At 42.1% G+C, this 16167-nt stretch overlaps 1 protein-coding gene across 1 annotated transcript in view; it reads right to left on the bottom strand.

The window, feature by feature from the left end:
• Window positions 1-11780, bottom strand: part of PYGO1 (pygopus family PHD finger 1) — a 30974-nt gene extending 19194 nt beyond the window's left edge. The window contains exon 1 of the mRNA XM_055320045.1: window positions 11491-11780. Within this exon, the coding sequence (XP_055176020.1) occupies window positions 11491-11539 (49 nt within the window). The 5' untranslated portion in view covers window positions 11540-11780. The remainder of the gene's footprint in view (window positions 1-11490) is intronic.
• Between the last annotated feature and the right edge of the window lie 4387 nt (window positions 11781-16167).

Raw genomic sequence — 16167 nt, 5'->3', positions numbered from 1 at the left:
TCCCTCTGCCTATGTCTCTCTGTATCTCTCATGAATAAATAAAATCTTTTTTTAAAAAAAAAGAAAAAGAAAAAAAGACACTTTGCAGGCTAGAACAGAGTGGTATGATATATTCAAAGTGATGAAAGGAAAAAAACCTATAACCAAGAATACTTTAGGCAGCAAGATTATCATTCAGAATTGAAGGAGAAATAAAGTTTCCCAAACAAAAGTAAAAGTTCATTATCACTAAACTAGCCTTATGAGAAATGTTAAAGGAACTTCTCTAGGTGGAAAATAAAAGGATATAATTAAAAGTAAGAAAATTATGGGGGTGCCTGGGTGGCTCAATCAATTGCATATTTCAGAGAAAAAGAGCAAATAATCACCAAATTTGTATGGAATCACAAAGAGCCCAAACAGTCCAAGCAATCTTAAATAAGAAAAACAAAGCTGGAGGTATCATAATCCCAGATTTCAAGCTATACTACAATAGTTACAGTTATCAAACAACTTAGTACTGGCACCAAAACAGTAACATAGATTAAGAGAACAGAACAGAGAGCCTAGAAATAAACCCATGTTAATATAGTCAATTACTCTATGCAAAGGAGGCATAATGGTGAAAAAAATAGTCTCTTCAAGAGCTGCCTGGGTGGTTTAGTTGGTTGAGCATCAGCCTCTTGAATTCAGCTCATGTCATGATCTCAGGGTCATGGGATTAAGCCCCATGTCAAGCTCCATGCTCAGTGGGAAGTTTGTTTGAGATTCTATCTCCTTCTCCTTGCCCTTCCCGAACTGCTCACACAAGTACTCTCTCTCTCTCTCAAATAAATAAATAAATACATAAATAAATAAATCTTTAAAAGACATCGTCTCTTCAATAAATGGTGCTGGGAAAACTGGACAACTACATTAAAAATAATGAAACAGGACTACTTTCTCACACCACACACAAAACAAACTTAAAAGGGATTAAAGACCTAAACATGAGACCCGAAACCATAAAAACTCCTAGAAGAAAACAGGAACCAATTTTTCTAACATCAGCTTTAGCAACATTTCTCTAAATATGCCTGCTAAGACAAGGGAAACAAAAGCAAAAATAAACTATTGGGACTACACCAAAATAACAAAGCTCTCACACAGTAGAGGAAACCATCAACAAAAGGAAAAGATAACATACTTAATGGGAGAAGATATTTGCAGATGACATATCTCATGAGGAATTAATATCACATAAAGAACTTCTACAACTCAACACCAAAAAAAAAATAATCTAATTTAAAAATGGGCAGAAGACATGAACATTTTTCCAAAAGAGATATACAGATGGCCAACAGACACATGAAAAGATGCTCTACATCACTAATCATCAGGGAAATGCAAATCAAAACCACAGTGAGATATCACTTTACACCTGTCAGAATGGTTAGCATCAAAGAGACAAGAAATAACAAGTGTTGGCAAGAATTTGGAGAAAAAAGGAATCCTTGGACCCTGTTGGTGGTAATGCAAATTGTTGCAGCTAATCTGGAAAACACTATGGAAGCTTCCTAAAAATTTAAAAATAGAAATACCATATGATCCAGTAATTCCACTAACTGGATATTTACTCAATACAAAAGCACTAATTTGAAAAAACATATGCAACTCTGTTTATTGTAGCATTATTTACAATAACCAAGATATAGAAGAAACCTAAGTGTCCATTGCTGGATGAATGCATAAACAAGATGGGACGGACGGATGGACACACATGTGCGTCCATGTGTGTCACACACACACACACACACACACACACACACACACACACTGGAACTATCACTCGGCCATAAAAAAGAATGAGATCTTGCCATTTAGGATAGCATGTGTAGACTTAGAGGGCATTAAGTTAAGTGAAATAAGCCAGATAGAAAAAGGCAAATACCATGTGATTTCACTTTTATGTGGAATCTAAAAAAAAAAAAAAAAAACAAATTTAAAAAGCAGAAACAGATTCATAAATACAGAAAACAAACTAGTGGTTGGCAGAGGGGAGGGGCTGGTGAAGGAGAGTGGGAGATAGAGGTTTCCAGTTATGGAATGCGTAAGTCAGGGGGGTAAAAGGTACAGCATAGGGAACAGAGTCAAGAATATTATAATAGCATTGTATGCTGTCAGATGGTAGTGCAACTACTTGTGGTGAGCATAGTATAAAGAATAGTTGTCAAATTACTGTGTTGCACACCTGAAACCAAGGTTAACACAGTGTGTTAATTTTATTTCAATTAAAAAAAGGTTTAGTATTTTCTATTTTTTCCTTCAAAAACAGCTTTGCTTCAAGAGTAGTTCAAATAAGTATACATTTTAATTAGTATGCTGATTAAATGACACAAACTGAGTCTGTGTCCCTCCCAAAATTTACATGTTGAAATCCTAATCCCCAGTTTGATAGTACTTGGAGGAGGGGCCTTGGGAGGTAATCAGACCCTGCCCTCATGAATGGAATTAGTGTCCTTATAAAACAGACTTCTGAGAGATCCTCTGGCCCTTTCACATGTTACAACACAACAAGAAGACTGCCCAGGAAGTAGGCCCTCACCAGATACAAAATCTGCTGGCACCTTGATCTTGGACTTCCTAGCCTCCAAAATTGTGCCAAATAAATTGTTTATTGTTTATAAACCACCCAGTCTATGGTATTTTGTTATAGCAGCCTGAGCTAAGGCAGTGCTTAACACACTGCCTGGCACAAAGTGGACCCTCAAATACTAGTTTTCATTTTGCTTTCCTTTAGACAAAACTACCATAAGCTGACTTCATTTCATTTTCGTTTGTTCTTTTTCTTCCTTTTCTTTTTCTTTCTTTCTTTCTTTCTTTCTGTCTTTCTTTCTTTCTCTTTCTTTCTTTCTCTTTCTCTCTTTCTCTTTCTTCAGATTTTTTTATTCATGAGAGACACAGAGACATAGGCAGAGGGAGAAGCAGGCTCCCCACTGGGAGCCCAATGTGGGATGCTACCCCAGGACCCCAGGATCATGCCCTGAGCTGAAGGCAAGATGCTCAACTGCTAAGCCAACCAGGTGTCCCACTTCATTTCAGTTTCTATAATATTTAACACCCTATCAAAAGATCTAATGTTAAGCATTGTCAACACATTCAGTCGACAATCAAATATCGGCATTTTATAGTAGCACAGAAGTCTGGGATATAATGTCAGTTTATTCTATCATTTACTATGGATGTGAACATCTTAGCTAACAGTTTTGCCTTCATCTGAAATTTACTTCTCTAATACTGGTCTCTACCATTTTAAATGGCAAAATTATGAATTGTATGTGAATATAGTATTATAAGAAATGGCCTTATATGATTGAAATGAAAATGCCATCATACCCTTTAAGAATGTAACACAGAAAGTGTCCACCATGTGATGCCCAGAACCTAGAGCAATCTGGGTATATAATAAATATTAAATTCTGAAAACCCTCAACATCTGTGATTTAAGATTTCAAATATTTGTGATGCTTGGACCAGCTGTTCTCCCCAGACTAATGATCTTTTTATTACTGAAGTGCCTGAGGTTTAAAGTTGCTAACAGGGGCTCCTGGGTGGCTCAGTCAGTTGAGCATCTGCTTTTGGCTCAGGTCATAATCCCAGGGTCCTGGGACAGAGCCCTGAGTTGGCTCCCTGCTCAGCAGGGAACCTGCTAATCCCCCTCCCTTAGTGGCTCTCCCTGCTTGTGCGCTCTCTGTGTCAAATTAATTAATTAATTAAATCTTTAATTTAAAAAAATGAAGTTGCGAACAAATGTAAAGCTTATTAAAGGAGGGTGGGTGGATGGCATTCATGTGTGAGGCTGACTCTATACAAGGATGCCTCTAATAATAAGCTTATTTTATTAACAAAGTCAATCAAATTTTTTAAACAAAAAATTTCAGAAATAAAGGAGAACAAAACTGCAAATATTCATAAAAATCGTGTAATAAACAGCTTGTATTTGCTTAGCAAAACTATGAAATCTGAGGGGTTTCTGCTTTTATAAATTTTTTTGGTTGTCTTTTCTATAAAGGGAGTCTTCATTTCTGCTCAGTTCATATTCACTCCCAATCAAAACAAGAAAAAATATGCTCTTTTACTTAGTAATTGATTAAATATACCTAAACGTCAATGTTGATCACATTACTTGTATTTTAGAATGAGTATTTTAGAATACATATTCTATTTCTGTTTTAAAAGTAAACAGGTAACTTTAAATGTACCAGGCAGTGTTGTAAGTGCTTTTACATATACTAACACAATGAATTCTTTAAACAACTCTATGACATAAATACAAGTATTATTTTCATATTGCATGAGAAAACGGATGCACAGAGAGGTTAAGTAACTTGCCAAGGACCACACAGATAGTAAACAGTAGAAATGGGATAAGAACCCAGCAGTTGAAAAAAAAAAAAAAAAGAACCCAGCAGTTGGGCTCCAAAGACAAAAGCTGTATTATTTTTCAGCATTGCTATTACCATGTCTATAGAGACTGGGAATAGAAGAGACCTATAATCATTCTTGACTATAAGTCAGGGATGTCTTAAAGGCAAAGATGACTTATACCCCTTGAATTGCCTGCAATAAGAGGGTCAGAAGAGAGAATTGTATAATCTTCCTAAGAGGTAACCCCTCTCCACCTCTGGAAAAGCAAACTTGGAAGACTAAATTACCTAAGTTGTTGAAACCTCTTGGTCAACATTCATCAAATTAGATTTCAGAAACATCTGTTGAGCTTATTTAAATATAGAAATATAAATAATAATTTCTCCCTATAAAGAGGAATTCTCTCCTATAATCTAGAGAAAACAATGTTTCTTTTTTTGAAACTCTTGAATTTAATGTGATAAATATTATGATCAAGATGAGCACAAGATGTTGAGGGAACAAAAGGAAGTCCCATCTAATTTTTTAAAATTTTATTTATTTATTTATTTATTTATTTATTCATGACAAACACAGGAATAAATGTGTTTATTCAAGCAGGCTCCACACAGTTAGCCCAATGCGGGACTCGATCCTGGGACTCCAGGATCACACCCCGTGCTGAAGGCAGGCGCTAAACCACTGAGCCACCCAGGGATCCCCATAAGTCCCATCTAATTTTGACTGAGGGAGGAATATTAGGAAAGACATCCTGGACAGTTTCAAAAAGCTGATGCTGTGAGGATGAGTAACCTACTAAAGGTGGGGAAAAAAGAGAGCAAGCCTAACAGAAGGAACAAAATGTGAAAAGAAAGGTTTAAAGGCAAGAGAAGCCACGACGTCTAGAAAGGAGCACACTTGGAGCATAGTGTTTCATGGAGTATGAAGAATGAAGAACTAAGGGGTAGGCCTGGACCAAATAAAAAAGAGCCAATATAAGAAAAGTTGGATTTTTATCCAGAGATAACTACTGAAGAAGTTTACCAAAAAAGAGTAACATGACTGAATTGTGTTTTGGAGCACATTGGCAATGGAACATAGTAACTAAGACTTTCAGCCAGAGTTTAGCTCTAGGTTTGACACTAGCTGAGTAAACCTGAATGTTATTTAACCACATAGTACTTGACCTTTCTGAGCATCAGTTCGTCAACTGTAAACCTAGAATGATAACAACATCTAACTCAGAAGGGTTACTGAGAGGATTAAACAAGACATCCATTTAAACAAATTAACAAAAAAATTTTTTTTAAATAAATAGAACAATTAACACACTGCTTGGTAAGTGGTCAATAGGTAGTAATTATTTATCACCAGCAATAGTAATATGGAAAATGGATAAAGAGGGATAAAACAGGAGGCCAGGAAACCAGCAAGAGGCCCATGATAATAAAGAAATAAAGTCTGAACTCAAGAAGTGGTTATAGAAAGGTCAAGGAGATGGTAGGTACAAAAAATAGTAAGGAGACAGATACTCTAAGACTTTGGAACAGTGCTGGGTGGGAGTGGGAAATGGGTAGGGTCACTGGATAAATGATATACACCAAGACCGGGTGGGAGAAAGAACATACTGGACAACCCACAGATGGGTACCTTTCAATCAATATGTTAAAAACAAAATTCATTTATCTTTCCTTCATAAATCCGCTCTTCCTTTAATATTCCTGTGACACTATTCTTTTGTTTTTTTTCTTCTGCCTCTCAGGCTACTCCTTCATATTCTGCTTTTCAGCATCCTCTTTTCCCTTTTGTCTCCTGAATATCGGCGTTCCCAAAGTTGCTTTTCTCAATGCTTTTCTCTTCTTACTTTCCACTGTCTTGGGTGAGCTATATACTCCCAAGGCATCAATTAGTATTCACTTGTTTACTGATAACTTCCAGATCTCTATTTCTGGCTCAGCCCACTTTCCTCAGTTTCAAACCATGTAGATCTATTATGCACATTGAAGCATCTCAAGGGGATATTTGTTTAATGTGCTGAAATTCAAACTACTTTTCTGATCATCTGCCTACCCCTCCTATGCACCAATTAAGAAATATAACAAAATTCCCTAAAATCTTTCCTTTCATTGGCTCTTCCCCTCTACTTTATGACTACATAAATTATGTTGTTTCTCCAATCTTCATCCAAATCCTCCATATACTCATTAGACATGTGCCTACATTTTTAGCAATGTCTACTTTTAGTACTTTTATGATATCTCTAAGCTATTCTCCCATTCTAAAGCACAACCCTGGACACCTAGGTGGCTCAGTGGTTGAGCATCTGCCTTTGGTTCAGGTCATGATCCTGGGGTCCTGGGACAGAGACCTGCATCAGGCTCCCCGTGGGGAGCCTGCTTCTCCCTCTAAGTTTCTGTATCTCTCCCGAATAAAATCTTTAAAATATATATATATATGAAATAAATAAAAAATAAATAAAACACATTCCCAACCTCTCCAATGTAATTGCTAACTCTGGTTAAAAACTTTCCACCTGGAATGAATGCCTCAACTTCCTTCTTCTTCTCTAAATTTCTCTTTCTTCATTCTCTTTTTTCTTCCTCCAAGACTACCTCTTCATTTCACTGAAACCTTGATGCTATTCCCATCTCTCACCTGCAGAGATCTGACTTCTGAGAAAGCAGCCTTGTCTCTCTCATCCCTAGTTTCCCACATTGAGTGCCCCTAGCACGTGGTACATATTTTAAAACATGTATTGAATGCTTTATTAATGAATTATCCACTCTTCTGCTGCTTTTCAGTTTCACCCCTCTCAGGTTCTTCTGTAAGTCTACAAATATGTTTATCGTTTTTCAAGGGAAATAAAAAGACACTTTATCTTTCCAAGCTACTGGCTATGTCTTTCTGTCTACCACCAAGCTTCTTTACATCACATCTTTATCACTTAATTTTCACTACTTTAAAATGTGGTTTTCTCCCAAAAGTGCCTTTAAAAAAAAAAAGACTTTATTTATTTATGAGAGACACAGAGAGGCAGAGACACAGGCAGGGAGCCTGACATGGGACTCAATCCCAGAACCCCAGGATCATGCCCTGGGCTGAAGGTAGCACTAAACCGCTGAGCCACCCAGGCTGCCCACCAAAAGTGCCTTCTTAAAACCACTACTGACTTACCAGGTCTTTTTCATGTTCTTTCTACATCACTCCCACAAAGGAATACTCACTGCTTCTTAGAACTCTTCTCCAGGAGGCATTCCTTGATTTCCTTAAAGATAGGTTATATGTCCTATTATTTCCTGTAGATGACCACAGCACTTATCATGCTGTTTGTAATTACTTATTTGTCTCTATGCTAGACTAAAGATTTCTTGAAGACAGCCTTATGCCTTCTTAATATTTCCACTGTCTGGCACCACGACTGCTCGATAAATATTTGCTGAATAAATGAATGGATATTGTGATCAGATCAACACCTAAGAGTTCTAAGAATATTGGATAATACTGGGAATGTTGGTTAAAATAAGGATGACAAGGTAACATTCTAAGAGAACAATCAAAAAGCAGCATAAATATATGAACGAGTTACTTCATGTATTCACTCATTCATTCATTTGGCATTTACTACAGGCAAAAATGAGGGGAGAAATAGAAAGATAACTAAGATACTGTACCTATCTTCATGGATATTTCTTATAATCAAGAGCTGAGGGTCTGGGGATGGTAAGAACTGGTAAAAAAAAAATAAGAGATACTTTGCCACTAAATAGAAATTCTGAATCTAATTTTAAAATATCAGGACAAGTTTAGAAGACTACAGATCAGCTTCCTCTGGCCCACTCACCTTCTTGATTTAGGTCTATCATCATCAGTTCTCAAAACCTAGTAGGCATAAAGATCACCAAGGGATCTAGTTGAAGATGCAGAGAAATCTCCCAGAAATCCTGATTCTGTGGTTCCAGACACCTTCTTTTTAACAAATATCCCACGACATATGATACTTCCGGTCTACAGAGCATATTACTATAAAGTCCTTAGTCATCCATGTTGTCATAATTTTGCCATATCTAAGCTCCATCTATAGTATTATTTGCTTACTAATTTCTTTAAATTGAATTGAAACTGTGTATCTTAGCCTTATCCTAAACAAGAGGTTTGATAACATATTTTTTTATAATACACACAAAATAAAGACATAACTTACTTAAAAGTCTATCTGTATACATCAGTGGATGGGAAAAAGTTTAAGAAGCACTGCTCACAGTTTATATTCTGCAAAGACCACATCCTGCATGCAGTCTTAGGATATAAATTGCAACAAAAAGTTCCAAAGCAGTGCAGTTCAGCAGAATTGTGCTTCAGAAGAGCTCCTGTAGATATTCTGGTACCTTTTATAAAATAACCCAGAATGTCTTAAAAATTAACATTAAAGTCACTATAAAGTGACTTATTATAAAAACCCCTCCTCATATTGACTTAATTTAAAAAGTGCTTTGCCTTTTATTCTGTTACTTAACTCACAGAATATTCTTAAGATGACACCTGAGCCAACTCCAAACAGCTAAGGCACCAAACTTAAAAGCAGTAACTGAAACAAAATAAAGACAAAGCTGTGCTCTAGAACTATAATAAAATACCCATCCACTTTTTAAAAAACTACATTTAAGGGCAGCCCCGGTGGCGCAGCACCGGTTTATTTTTTTTTTTTAATTTATTTATGATAGTCACAGAGAGAGAGAGAGAGAGAGAGAGAGAGAGGCGCAGAGACACAGGCAGAGGGAGAAGCAGGCTCCATGCACTGGGAGCCCGATCCCGGGTCTCCGGGAAAGCGCCCTGGGCCAAAGGCAGGCGCCAAACCGCTGCGCCACCCAGGGACCCCAGCGTAGTGGTTTAGCAACGCCTGCAGCTCAGGGCATGATCCTGGAGACCCAGGATCGAGTCCCACGTCCTGCTTCTCCCTCTGCCTGTGTCTCTGCCTCTCTCTCTCTAGCTGTGTCTCTATGAATAAATAAATAAAATTTAAAAAAAAATTAAAAAATTAAAAACTACATTTAAGACTGATAATTGAGTTCAAAGGTAGAAACTTGAAACCTCTGTTTCTTTTCCTTCAGCCCCAAAGTAATTTATAATAATAGGCAAAATAATATGGCAAAAATATCAGAGGAATAATTGCATCTCAGAAAGGTCTATTCCGTAAAGGGTCTGGCAACTCAAAACCACAGACAGAAAAGAAAGCTAAAATAGAAAACCTTTACTCAGTGAAAGACTGTGTTGATATTAAGCCTTAAAAACAATATTCTGCTCTAAATTATGTTTTTGCTTAAATGGCTAAGAAAAATCAATCTCCACCTAAATATTTGAGTGCTGTTTTGTGGATACCACATTGTCATTGTGTTACAATCCAGTTCTATAGGTTTAATCTCTAGTCATGTGGAACAAAAACATGGATGAATGACTGTGGTTCTTGATCTCTATAACACTTAAGTCAATTGGAAATTTACCTTACTACTTACTGATTTATAAAGCACTTTATCCTGTTTGGATGAAAGAATTATTGCAATAGCCTCCTAACAAGCTTCCCTGCTTCAGCCCTTGTTCCCTAGGGTCTATTCTCCACAGAACAGCCAGAGAAATCCTATTAAAAATAGAACTCTTGGGGTGCCTGGGTGGCTCAGTTGGTTAAGTGTTTGCCTTCGCCTCAGGTCATGATCTCGGGGTCCTAGGATTGAACCCAGTGTCCAGCTCCGTGTTGGGGCGGGGGGAATTCTGCTTCTCCCTCTCTCTCTGCCCCTCCCCCCTCATGCTCACGCTCTCTCTCAAATAAATAAAATCTTTAAAAATATATATATATGTATATATTTATATAACTCCTCTCACCCTATCTTTCTACGCTGCTCATACGTACTGCACTCCCTTTGCTCAGTCTCTGCTGGTTACCATAACTTCTTTTCTGTTGCTTGAATACACTAGGCAAATTCCAGATCCAGGGCCTTTGCACTCGCTGTTCCTTTTGCTGAGACTGCTCTTCCCACACATACCCATATGGCTCTGGTCTATCACTTATTTTGGGTCCTGCCTGAAACATCATTTTCCAGATGAGTCTTCGTACCTATAATCCCTACCTCTCCACCTAACCACTTCACCTGCTTTGTTTTTTCTCCAGAGCTGTTACTGTTTGACATTCTATGCCTTTTGTTTATTATCTGTTTAGAGCGTGAACTCCTGCTGGGTGAAGACTCTTTCTGCTTTGTTCGCTTTTGTACCCCCGTGCCAAGAACAGTGCATAGCACACAGTACATGTTCACTAAATATTTGCTTAATGAACAAACAGTGTCATTTCAACTTTGGGACTTTCAGCCTTAACCCTATTTAGAGCTGAAAATAAAAGCTGGCGGATATCCCCCAAATTTCCAGGCGGTATTTGGCGTCTGTGAACTTACATGCATTATCTTTTGTCTGGTACAGCGTTCCCTCCGATTTTTCTTAGATAGTAAGGCAGCAGGAAATTTCCTAACTAGCGTGCAAGGAAGAAGCAAACCAATCACGTATAAAATTGCTTTTAGGTGATTTGATGCTCATCCATAAGCCAATAAAGAAAACGCCTTTTGAATTTATACAGTGTCTCCTCTTAAACCCAAGGAAAATAAGCTGTAGATTTGTTGCCTTGGAGGGTGGGAAGGGGGGGCTGGGGGAAACGCGAAGGCCCGGGAGCACACCGTCCTCAAAAGCGGCAACTCCTGAGCAGTCCAACTTACTTTTCGGGGGGTGGGCATCGTTCGTGGTCTCTGCCGGGGGGTGTTCCTTTCTCACCCTTCGAGGTGCCTATTGTGCTGTCTTGCGAATGAGCCAAGGTGGGAGAGGAGCGGGGTACGGAGGGATGCTGAGCGCGGCTTCAACTGCCGCCTAACACAAAGTGGAGGAGGCGAGGGCTCCGCGCGGGTGTCTAGGGGCGAGCGGGCTCCGGGGCCGCGCGCCTCGAACCGCAGCCTCGGCCCCGGGGCGCAGGCGGGACGCGGGCTGCGCGGAGTTAGGCCCGGACGGAGCCCCGTGGCCTCCCAGCGGCCGGGCACGCGGCCCCCGCGCGCCCCGCGCGCCCCGACCCCCCAATCCCGCGCCCTGCCCGGTTACCTCGAACTCTCTTCAGCGAAATGGGATCCTTCTCCTGTTCTGCTGACATTACAGACCGCAAAGCATGACTCCCCCCCAGGCCGCGGGAATTCGGTCTCTTTGATGCTGCGGCGGCGGCTCCTCCTCCTCGCGGGGCCGCTGCAGCTGCGAGGCGAGCCTCCGAGCCGAGGCGCGGCCGAGGGCGGCGGGGACGCGGCCGACTTTGCAAAGTTTGGGAGGAAGACGAGGCCTCGGGGCGGCCGGGCGGCGTGCGGGGGCCGGCGGGGCTCAGCGGCGGCGGCCGGGAGCGCGGCCTGGGGGCGGCCCCCCGCCCGGGGCCGGCATGTGCGGAGGACTAGCGCGCGCCGCCGCCGCCGCCGCCTCCCACTCCTTCTTCTTCGCCGCCGCCGCCTCGGGAGCCGCTGACAGGGGAGGCAGGAGGCGGGCGGGCGGGCGGGCGGGCGGCCGGGCCCTGGCGGCGCACTCACAGCGCCCTCTGAGGAGGAGGTCTGCGCTCTCGCCGCTCCCGAGTCGCAGACACAAAAGCCCCCAGCCTGGAGCCGCCTGCAAACCCCGCTCTGGGGCGGGCGAGGGACGTGGCGCGGCCCCGCGGCTTCCCCGCCCTGAGCTCCCCAGCCCCGCGCGGGGACGGACTTCGGGGGGCGGGGGCCGCTGCCTGGTCCCGCGGCGCCTGCCGCCGCCGCCGCCGCCGCCGCCGCCGCCGCCGTCTCGCGCTCCGCCTCGGCCCAGCCCCCACGGCCCGCGCGCGCCTCTCGCTCCGCGCCGGGACTCGCGGGCCCGCGGCCCTCGCGGCCGGGGCGGGCAGTCGCGCGCCGAGGGGCCGCCCCGCCCAGCCCCGCGCCCGGCCTCCCCCGCCGCCCGCCAGGCCTGCGGACGCCCGGCTCTGCGGCCCGCACGGCCCGGCCGCGCTCCTGCGAGGAAACGGCGTCTCCGAACTTCGTCGGAGGCCACAGCAGGCATCTTGGCCTCGCGGCCGGGGATCTGAAAGAGGAACGTAGGACCCGAGAAAACTTTGTAAGCGGGAGCCTGCGAGTTCTCGGCCGGCGTGTGGAGACCCGCATTGCCGGCTCCGTGTCCGTGGTCGGGACACCTGTTTGTGGAATGCCCCAACTTCAAGTTTTGATCACTTGACTCTTCGAGAGAGAGAGAGAGAGAGAGAGAGAGAGAGAGAGAGAGCGAGCGATGAGGAATTTAATACAAGAGGGGAGGGTGGGTGGGGCGGTGAGAAGACCGGCCCTGAGGTAGACGTTACATTTTCGGAGAAGGAGCCCCAGTGTGATCGATTGAACATTGCATTTGGTCGCTGATTCCCATCCCTCAGGTGGGCTTTGTGACCTGAGGCAACCTAGGTAACCTCTCTGAGTCTCACACGGCACGGTCTTTAATAAAAGGCAGCGGGGCTGCATCTCTGAGGTCTCTTCTGGTCTCTTCTGGTCCTGACATTCTTTGACGTACGTTGACAAAACTCTTGTCCCTGTTTGTGCTTAGGTTTAATCCTGCTAAAGAGAATCTGTAGGTGCAGGCTCTGAACTTCAGTCAGGTGAGACTGAGCTTATTGCGGTGTTAGAATCACTGAAAAGCACTCATGAATCGTAGGAGGACTAACCACAAACAAAAGGCGGCTCATCCCTCCGGAGACAAGACTCCTGAAACTCACTCCACAGCACATACAGTAAAACGACGAAAATAAACATGAAGCCAATGTATGGTCCTAAGAGCTACGTAACAGGCAAGCACCTCAGAATCAGCTTTTTTTTTTTTTAATTTTTATTTATTTATGATAGTCACAGAGAGAGAGAGAGAGAGAGAGAGGCAGAGACACAGGCAGAGGGAGAAGCAGGCTCCATGCACCGGGAGCCCGACGTGGGAGTCGATCCCGGGTCTCCAGGATCGCGCCCTGGGCCAAAGGCAGGCGCCAAACCGCTGCGCCACCCAGGGATCCCCAGAATCAGCTTTAAAAGGATATGGATGTCCAGGGGACAATTTTCACCCTTTCTCTAGTAAGTTTTGAGGAAATGTCTCAGAAGATCGAGACTGGGGACAATTTTGTACAGGAGGCACATAGGAGGGGAAGCCCATCCTCCTCCCCACCCTTCAGCAGCTAGAATGCAAGCTCCGTGCAGGCAGGAATTTCATCCACTGAAATTTCGCTACTGTCTCCTCTGGTCCCTAACAATGATGGGCAAGTGTTCAACATTTTCTGTTGTTGTTGAATGAACGTGTGAATTATCAGACTGGAAATGGCTCTGGGATGACAGGATTGACGGTTTTGTTGAGTGTGATAAAGCCTAAGCTAATTTTATGATAAAGCAAAACCCTATACCTTACAGGGTGTTGAGAGATGTACTTTGGAAATATCAGCCAATATGGAAATGTAGAGTTTTCTTTATATAAACCTTAGTGCGAGGAAAGTGGTTGAGCAAAATCATTGCTGAGAGATTTTGAATTCTTTATTGTAATTCCCTAAAGGTAGACACTCAGAAATAATATGTAAATCAAGAGAAGCGAATTGGCCGGTTTCTAACGATTTATCAAGAATAAAAAGACCATCTTACTCAGCGATGGATTTTTAGATTGATTTGACTTCCAAATTCTGACTACTTACTTGCTACATACCAGAATTACTTGGAGGACATTCTAAAATTTTACATTCCCTAGGGGTTCTCCCTATCTCTGGGCCTGCTGTTTCCCCTGCTAGTCCTCTCTCTCTCTCTCTCTCTCTCTCTCTTCTCTCTCTCTGTCTCTCTCTCTCTCTCTCTGTCAAATAAATACATAAAATATTTTTAAAAAATAAAATTTCAGATTCCCAAACCCCTCCCCAGATTTACTGAGTCATGATTGTTGAGAATGAGGTCTGGAAATCTGTCTTTAAATGTTCTCTGTGTGATCCTGCAGCAATGAGAATTGTGCTTTATATTCCTTATGCTTCCAGTATGACAGAAAATATCCCTTCACTTTGCTGTTGTAGTTTTATCCATGAGACTTGATTATGAATTCTGGAGTTCATCTTTACTCCCTCTTTCATAAAGAGAGATTCAGGTAAATCTATTGTTGGTGGGCTTACTCCACTGTTTAAAAATACATGCTCAGTTATGCCTTAAACTCAGTAGAAAGCACAGCTTAGGGTCAGCAAACTTTTTCTGTGAAGGGCCAGATAATAAATATTATAGATTTCACAGGCCTTGTGTTCTCTGTCACAGCTACTCAACTCTGCTATTGTAGTAGGAGATCAATCATAGGCAATATGTAAACTAGTAGATAGGGCTGTGTTCCATTAAACCTTTATTTATAAAAACAGGCAGCCAGAAACTAATCTGCTGACTCGTAGACTGGAGGTTGGATCACATAAAGGACTTTTGAGCATAGGGGACAGGCCTCTGCTGCAGATACAAATGAAGGGGGCGTTAGCTAAAAATGGATAAACTACTCAGGACCAATGAGAAATGAGATCCAAGGACGGAATACAGGGAAATATTGATATTTTATCTTATTCTCTTTATTTATTTATTTGAGAGAGAGAGAGAGAGCTCAAGTGGGGGTTGAGGAGAGGCAGAGGGAGAAGAAGAAGAGGAGGAAGGGACAAGCAGACTTCCTGCTGAGCCCAACAAGGGGCTTGATCCCAGGAACCTGAATCATGACCTGAGCCAAAGTGAGATGCTTAACTGACTGAGCCACCCAGGCGCCCTAACACTGGTATTTTAAAAGATGGGTAGAGGTAGAGGAACCTGTAAGGGAAATTGAGAAGAAATGAAGAATAAAAAAACAAGAGTGTTAGGGCAATTGAAAAAAAAAAAAAGAGAAATGATCAACATTATCACATGCTGCAGAAAGAAGTACTCATTTCTGTCAGCAGCCATCCTTTGCCTGGAATCTACTAAACTCCTTGTTTCATATATTTTGAAGTATTGAATTTATAGTTTTTGCTTTAAATATATAACATCTCAAATTTTGCTTATCTGTATTGTGGAAGGTAGCATAGTGATGTGTTTAAGTATAAAGACTGATATAAGTTGGTTTAGATTTACATGTAAACTTTTTTCCAAGAAAAAATATTCCTGTAAGTTCTATATTCAAACATTTAAAATCATAAATGTGTTTAAAATCGAATAGAAAGAGGGGCACCTGTGTGGCTCAGTTGTCTGCCTTCAGCTCAGGTCATGATCCTAGAGTCCTGGGATTCCTCCCTGCTCAGCGGGGAGCCTACTTCTTCTCCCTCTTCTGTTCCCCCTGCTTGTGCTCTCTCTCTCTCCTCTCTCTCTCTCTCTCTCTGTGTGTGTCAAATAAATAAATAAAATCCTTTAAAAAATTGAATAGAAAAAAGAAACCAATTCTAGGTGTTCAGGAGATTTACAACATTGGTTTAAATCCTTTCTTGATATAATTGCAAATGTGCTCAGTTTAGCAACGTCTACATTAGTCAACCACATCCAGGAGCCCTTTGTTGACAAAAATAGATGGGCTATTGAAAGCTCAAAATTGGGGGCACCGGGGTGGCTCAGTCAGTTAAGCGTCTGCCTTCAGCTCAGGTCATGATCTTAGGGTTTTGGGATCAAGCCCTGAATCCTGGCTCTGTGCAATGGGCAGTCTGTTCCTCCTCTCCCTCTCCGCCTCCCCCGCTTACATTCTCTCTCTCTCTCTCAAAAAAAAAGGAATCTTTAAAAATAAATGTATAAGAAA

The sequence above is a fragment of the Nyctereutes procyonoides genome, unplaced genomic scaffold (genome assembly GCF_905146905.1).
Source record: "Nyctereutes procyonoides isolate TBG_1078 unplaced genomic scaffold, NYPRO_anot_genome, whole genome shotgun sequence".
NCBI classification, from domain to species: Eukaryota; Metazoa; Chordata; class Mammalia; order Carnivora; family Canidae; genus Nyctereutes; species Nyctereutes procyonoides.
Note: the sequence above shows the minus strand (reverse complement) of the source record. Positions and strands in the feature narration are given on the sequence as shown.